Here is an 8,134-nt window from a genome sequence, read left to right as displayed (position 1 = left end):
AATAATGTTTAATGTTGCTTAAGAAATAATTAGAATGCGAAACACAAATTTAAACGGTATAAGTCATGACTTCATAGAGTACCATTTGTCCTTAATAACTTTTCCTTGTTTGATTGTTTGTTTAATTATAACTTTAAATTATCATTTTTTATCACACTTTTACTTGCAGATTCTAGGAATAGTATGCGTTGGGATAATGGGCTATGTGTTTGACTATTATTTGTACTATAACAACGCATATTACAGTGGGTCGACACAAGTGTCACTATTTTATTTCTTGATGGTGACTACCTTCATGATAGGAACTTTCATACTGCTTCTAAGTTTTACAGCTTCTGCTACAACGGAATCCATTTTAACGAAAACAATTTTCGTAAGTATTTTATTTTGCCTAAAAAATTGTATAATTCCATGTTTCTTATAATTTTTTTTATATTCAAATTATGACATAACAGTCAAACTTTCAGGCATTTCTAATTTCTTTTATTGTTTTTCACTACTAATAGTGCAATCTCATTAGACTAAAATTTTCTGGAACAAACCATAGTCAGTAATTTTTTTATATAAAATGTTTAGGTAGAAATTCTAAGTAATTTATGAAAATGTTTGTTCTGTCCGACTTTCGCGTATACCTTTAATTATCAATAAACCAAAAATTGAAACACTTCTAAACGCTTTTGCTTGGAGTGTTGATCACGGTAAAATATATATGTAAAAAGTTTAAGAGATCTTTTTGTAGAGCATAAAATAATCTTTAAATTGATTCCTTTGCGACCAACACTTTACCAAATATTAGTTTGTTATTTAAGGGCAGTATGTTGTTAAAGAAGCTTGCGTTTTAATAAAACTTGTACCTACAAAAAATTTGCAATTATTTTTAGCCCATAGGGAAAATTGAATTAATTTTCAAATTTAAAAACCGAACAGAAGACAATAACCGATATAAATTTGTTTTTGTTTTCGTTCGAAAACTATTATGTATGTTCTCATTAATATTTTGAGTTTGTTTACTAAAATAAAGCTTAAGAAATTTGAATATGTATTTAAATTGTCATTCTAATAAGACAAAAATTTCAAATTATTATTATTATTTGATAAGAAATAATTAAATCATATGGCAAAAACACGAATTTTTATTTTCTAGGAACTGATATATCATGGACTGGCATGTATACTCCTCATAATCGCAGCAGCAATTCTTTTCATTAAACTGAACGACAGATATTTTGGATCACCTAAAGAAAAGTACAATTTACACCTGGCTGCTGCAGTAAGTATTTACGCGATTACGCTTGAACCATGTACGGCATATCGACAGAAATCATAAGTTCCAACCGGCTTAATTTTTATTTTAAATCCGTGATCGCAACTTAATCGCACCAATATCACACAGTCCGAGATTTCGCGACAATTAAAGGTTCTGTCAACATTTGAGCTACTTATGCAATTAAATTGGCTAATTTTGGGCTATACCTACTTTCTTTATTTATTATTTCTGTAGTAAAGAGATAGGTAGAATAGATTTTTGCAAGCAAACATAGAAAAGTGGGGTAAATGTCTAAATTTGGTTAAGAAAACATTTGTATTTCTTTATTTATAAATATTTTACGAAAACGTTATTTACGAATCTTTTTTGTCATCAATTTCGCCCTCTTTATCATCTTTCAATTATACTTATAAACTTTTGCGCTTTTTGGGATATTCCTGCGCCCTCTATTCGCTACTTTATTTGGTGGGAATTCGGCAACACATGGCTCGGAAAGCAGAAACGAACGAGCGCTCAAGCAAGAACTGAATCCGTTCTATCTTTCGTCACGTTTTCTGCGCGTCATCCCCACTTCTGACCACTGCTCGAGCGCTCGTTCGGTTCGTCGCTCGTTCGGTTTGTCACTCGTTCGAGTTATTCACTGAAGAGGTTTGGGACCAGGAACCTCAAAATTGAATTGCCTGATTTTACTCTATAAGTACTAGAATAACATCTTTTTTTTATAATTAGGCAATATTCCTGTTCTGAAAAAAATCTATATTCGGAGTGAAAAATTGGCTAATTTTAATAGTTTTGATGTAAAACGATTTTCTGAATACTCGGATTAGATTAGAGTAAAACAAAAGTTTTCCACAAAAAGTATTGAAGCTAGCCAATTTTTCAGTCAGAATAGAGATTTGTTTCAAAACAGGAATAGGTCCTAATTATCTAAAAAAAATCTAATTCTAATATTTATGGAGTAAAATAAGGCAATCAAATTTTGAGGCTGGTTCCCATTTTCAACAATTCATAATGAGGAATCGCGTTCTTCCGCAGCATTGCTATCATGATCAATGCAATATTTAGAACAATTTAGCATTGATGTCTCAATTTCAGGTGACACGACGTTTTAGGCAAAAAAACTTACCTATCTGTTGAATCAGATACGTCGCATTTTCTGAATTATCGTTTTTGAATCTCTTAACGGCTTCTTGAACGTCCTTCATTTTTTGGTTAATCTCCTCCTCATCGCTTTCTTGGCTCTTCATTTGAGCCCGCGGTGAATCCTGATATCCTCCAATATTTCCCTCTTGCAATCGCACTCTTCCTTTGTTGCCGTATATTTTTTCTTCTTCGCTGACTTGAGCTTTGAGCCTAATCTCAGCTCCTACAACTTTTTTGACCGATTCTTCGCACGGTTTTTTTATACTCAATGTCATGGCAAGTACAACATTTCAGGGGAGGGGAGGGCCAACCTCTGTCCTCGGCCTTGTCCATGCTCTCTTTCTTTTTCAGCGCAGATTCCAATACTTCGAGGTATATTTTGGTGTGCAAATCCTTCAGGCCTGATTGCATCACTGGTACTGGGGTAAAGTTTCTAATTGCCCTTTTGGCCAAGTATTTTTGCAGTCGGAAGAGAAAGATCACGAATTTATAATAATGTAAAATTGAGCTTTTCAACGTGTTTCTTCCTCGTCTACAGTAAGCGTAAAAACGTATTCGTTGGTTGTCGGAAGCAAAAGACAACCAAATTGAAACTTCGATCGATTCGCGAGACAATTTTGACATAATTGGTTATTCTTGAAAATACCTTATTTTTGGGGCATATTCCACGAAGATCAACAGATCCTCTTGGTACTTGATAAAGGTTTGTCTCTTTATGTCGGTCTCTTCCTTAAAGTAGGATTAATAGAGTTCAGTGTCTCTGCTTCTGTTGTTGATTTTTTTGCATCCGTAGAATCCGACACAGAGGAACTAAATTTCCTGCGTTGTCAAACTTTTTGTTTTTCGGATCTTGTCCTATTTTTGTCAAGAATAGGACAGGTCGGTATCTTTTCATTAGACAGCATGGTAGAATCTCCTGATGTTGGAGAAGGATTAACAGGTCCTCTCGTGGCCTTCCATTTGTTCTACCAAGAAGAGGAGAGATCCGGATCTCTTTTTCTACTTCGGATTTTTTTTCCGTCGCTAAGGTTTAAAAAAAGAGATAACTATTATTTTCACCAATGTGTTCCTCTACTGCACCATCATCAGCCACATTGATAGTTTCCTCTGATTTCTAAGTAGTATCAACAAGTTGGCTGCTTTTTCCTGCTAACGTTTTCTTCTTCCCGGTCATGTCCTCTTTTTTCAAGAACATGATAGGTCCTTATCTCCTGGTTGGGTCCAGATTGATCTTTAGAAAATAAGTAATTTGAAATTAGAAGTTTTCAAAAATATTATTTTATACCTACAGTAAATTCCATTTTTGTAAATAAATATTTATTTATTATTTTCAGATCTGTGCTTTGGCCAATGGCATTTGCTACATGCTGAGTACCATCATAGCCTTCCGTTCATACAGAGGATTGTAAAAAATCTCATTGTAAGGTTGATTATAAAAAAGAGATATTTACGCTAGATTCTAACCAGTGAATTATTTAAATATTATATAAAATAAGCCGAATTTGACCTATTTATTATGAGTCAACAAGAAACTCTGCATTCTATTTAAAATCATTGCTCTGCTCTGTTTCAAATTAATCAATATTTTAATTTTAATCGACATTAAGATTTATATCAAAGAAGAATTGAAAGACTTTATTTTTTACAAGAAATGCCCCGCGGCAAAATCCTAATAATCGACAATCCTCCCTGCATGCTCTGCCACGAAAAATATAATTCTGCGCGAGGCTGGAGAGAGCTTTTCAGTCCTCGTTTTTCCTCGAAAACGCTCGAAAGTTGCGAATTCGGAAATAAGTAGGCTTCCGCGAGCATTAAAGAGGATTTCGCGTTATCCTAAATCTCCCTCCGTGCTCTGCCAAACGAGTTTGCTCGATGATTTTAGGGTAATGAGCGAGCACGTAGCGAGATTTCAAACAAATATTCAATATTTCACAAGTGATCGCTAAAGTATTTTTAATATTCGCGGAAGCCTACTTATTTTCGAATTCGCAATTTTCGAGCGTTTTCGAGGAAAAACGAGGACTGTAGAGCTCTCTCCAACCTCGCGCAGAACTCTATTTTTCGTGACAGAGCATGCAGGGAGGACTTGCCGAGTATTAGGATTTTGCCCCGGGGTTCGATACAAATTCATTTTTGAAGCAAGGGAAAATAATTTCAGGGTAAACATTTTTTTAAATATGCAAGTATCATGGAAATTAATGTTACCGATACAAATCACGCATGTGAAGTGTCACGTGTAACTTGTGATCAAACAACAAATTACGTAAGGAATTCAACCAAACCTCAGCGAATTTTGCAAATATTGTAGAAAAGATGTTTTGTATTACCTCAATACTGCCATCCTATATATGTAATGTCTATCTTTTATGTAACAAAAGCGTGTCAAAATATTTAACACTTATTGTCAGTCGAACTGGATTTGAGAAAAGTCAATGTACTTGAAAATCAAGATTTACGCACTATTTCTGACAGAATCGTAATTAATACTATACGTGCCTAATACAATATTAACATTACTTTTGATGGATCTTTAATTGTTTATGTCAGATTCAATTTACTGCCATCTATATTTATACCTCATACGATTTCGTACAATATGTTAGGTGATAGATATACCAGTAGTTTGTATGTTAAACAAAATTTTCTTGAGAAAATTTACATGAAAGTAAAAGTAAAATTAACATTTACGCTTATGATCTAAGGATCAATGTATGTGGCTTCGACGAATGCTTTAATCGTCTGGAAATTAAATCTATGTATTCAGAATTAAATTTAATATAGACATCCTTGATACAGAGAGAAATAAGTCCAATGCAATTGTTTTAAAATAAACTCAAAAGACAAATTTACGCTAAACTATAATTCAGAATTTTCTGAATTTTTTTTCACATGAAGCTATTCTACATTTTTAACAAAATTACAAAGAATGTCTATTGTAAATTAATAAGTATTAACGAAAGTTCTTTCTTCTCATTGTACAAGAGGTGCGTAAAATTAAATATATAAATTGTCGTATTTAGTATTAAAAAGCGTTATTATTATATTATTTACACATATATGTATAATAGACGAAATGGTATATATTTACATATATGTATATAATAAAGTATGTAATCCACGAAAAATAAGGATAAATCTTAAACGACTGAATTTAACTACAAAATATGTTTTTACACATTGTATTCATCGCCATCCATGTTCAGTTCACAAACTACTTATATAATTGTGTTATAAAATCATACATTTTTTATACAATCAAAGAAGGTTCATTTGTATTCTATTATTTATTTTAAGTTTATTATTTAAATGCAATTAATAAATAATTGTATATATTTAAGGAATTCTTTGTGTTCTTTGCAAATGTTATATAATATGTTTATTTAAAGAACAATATACAAATATTAAGTTTAATAAAACCTAATAGTTAATAATTATACATTGCGTGATTGTTTAAATTAAAATTAGGGCATGTGATACTTCGTCGTTTGATAAATTGGGTTCAGTTCCCTCGGCTTTTTCCACAAAAATGAAATTTTTCAAAAACTGAAATCGGAGATGCTATAAAATATTATAACGGACGCCCTACCGATAGAAATCTCAGAATATATACTGAAGATTCTTGGGCTCTGAGAAATTCTCGCTAGGCACTCAGGTCGATATATTTAAAGGTCCAGGTAGCTCGTTTAAATGGTCTGAAGGTTTTAAAATGTCCTTTCCAAAATTGAAATAAAAATAATATTTGGAATATACGGGTTTCGATTATTTCAGATATCTAACTTTTTATTTTATGTTTAAAATTGGAATTAATACAACGTATCTCGTAAATGGAGTGAGATACACCAAAACAGACAACAATTTTTAATTCAACTGCAAAATAGTATAGTATATAAGTTATAATTATAAATAAGTATAAGGAGAAAATTCTTCATTAAAACAAAGTGTTAATAATTTGAACAGAAATTTATAAAAAGGCGGATTGGCGACGGCCAACTACTGTAAATAACTCTGCTCATCAGTTACGTGACGAATACAATAGGATCATTAAAAGGACCCAAATCTCTCTATCTCCGAGACCAAATCGTTCAAATCGAATTTGCTCCGATCAGGTAGGCCTGTCTTTGCGTTGTTATGTATAGCAAAAAAAAATTAAATTCATTAAAAACTTGATACTTTATATGAATATTAAAGAAAAAACAAAGTTTTCAATAACAATAAGAGCATCTGCAATTAGTAATCCAAAAATTCATGAAAATATGTAATTTAATATTAGGAAAATTGAATGGAATAATGAGTATTTAAAAAGAGTTTAAATTTTATTCATATTTTTCTATTGTTTATTTCGCTAATGTAATTAATTAATTTTATAAAAAATTGTATTTGTTGTGAATTTCAAACATTAATTGATAATATTACTTGACTAATGATAATAGTAATAATAATATTTAAACATTGATAATTCGCCTTATAATGTACTTTTTTTATTAATTCGTCTAGACATTTCCGCTCTCTAAAAATATATATATTTACACATAATTTATTTACAATCAAGCTGGAGACTCGATCCGAAAACCGGGAAATTACCGAGAATTAAATTAATATAAATGAAAATAATTATCGTTTTTATTTTATAAAAGGGAGCAGGTGAAGAAATAAAATTTCACCTCGGACAAGGAATTTTCGATATGGAACAGGGATTTTAAAAAAAATAGAAACTGGTATTTGGATGAAAATTATTTAAAAATCACTGTTGCAAGTCAAAATTCGTCACAATTTGAAAGTTTCTTCTTCGGAAATTAAAAAAAAAGAGTGCAAAAACGGTAAATATTCTATTGAAAGTAATTTCTATGAGAAAAATGTGTAAAATTGACCATTTAAATGATAAGAACTTGAAGCCGAGCACAGAAAATCACCGATCCTTCAATGTACACCGAAATCGGCGTTCAATCGAGTTGCAACAAATTTGAACCACACAGGTTCATTCGGAGAATCTAGGGGAAAAGCATCATTTAGACACTGTTCTTTCTCATCTAGTGCAACGTGAAGTGTCTTTTACAAACCGTAAGTCACCTGTCAAGATCATTTTGTCGGTCGTTATTTGAGTGAAACAGATATTAATAAGCAGGTAAGTTATGATAATAATTACCTAACTTTTTATTTCCTCTCATTTACCAGCGACTAAATAGGCTTGGAATAAAAATAGTACTTGGAGTGATGTAATATCCAAATGTTAGGTTAGTCAAAACCTACTATATGACATTCAAACCACCAAAGCCGGGATGTACAAACTATGTCGTGACCGTCTGCATCGAAATTGATGCCTAGTCGTTCGAACAAATTTCCACTAGATTTTCTGCGGAAGTTTAAAGGTATCTTAGATATCTAATCTTGCAATGGCTAGTGTCAAAAATGAAAGATAAGGTAAATACAATTGTATAATAAAAACAGAAATTTGTTTTTCGCGATGAGTAGGGGTGTAAATTTGCATGAAACTTTAGTCTGATGAAAAGTTTCATAAAACATTGCAATGTTTCAAATATAGCGGCGAGAACATTCAAACTGATAAGATAAAAGCCTATTAGGTATTTTCACTTCAATAAACAGCTAACTTCACTTCGTAGATTGCTGAGGGGAAAACAAAGGACTAAATGTATGGGATTCAGTTCATTTTTGAACTGTTTTGCCAACATCTTCGTAAAAGGTAATTTTTTCTATATAAGTGTAGTT

The 8,134-nt window shown here is 31.7% G+C and overlaps 1 protein-coding gene across 2 annotated transcripts in view; it reads left to right on the top strand.

The window, feature by feature from the left end:
• Positions 1-4,058, top strand: part of LOC117175016 — an 18,508-nt gene extending 14,450 nt beyond the window's left edge. For both annotated transcript variants that reach the window (XM_033364518.1, XM_033364519.1), the window contains exons 3-5: positions 170-373; positions 1,145-1,270; positions 3,745-4,058. In XM_033364518.1, coding sequence (XP_033220409.1) covers positions 170-373; positions 1,145-1,270; positions 3,745-3,819 — 405 coding nt within the window. In that variant the 3' untranslated portion in view covers positions 3,820-4,058. The remainder of the gene's footprint in view (positions 1-169; positions 374-1,144; positions 1,271-3,744) is intronic.
• The last annotated feature ends 4,076 nt before the right edge of the window (positions 4,059-8,134 follow it).

The sequence above is a fragment of the Belonocnema kinseyi genome, chromosome 6, assembly GCF_010883055.1.
Source record: "Belonocnema kinseyi isolate 2016_QV_RU_SX_M_011 chromosome 6, B_treatae_v1, whole genome shotgun sequence".
NCBI lineage: Eukaryota > Metazoa > Arthropoda > Insecta > Hymenoptera > Cynipidae > Belonocnema > Belonocnema kinseyi.
Note: the sequence above shows the minus strand (reverse complement) of the source record. Positions and strands in the feature narration are given on the sequence as shown.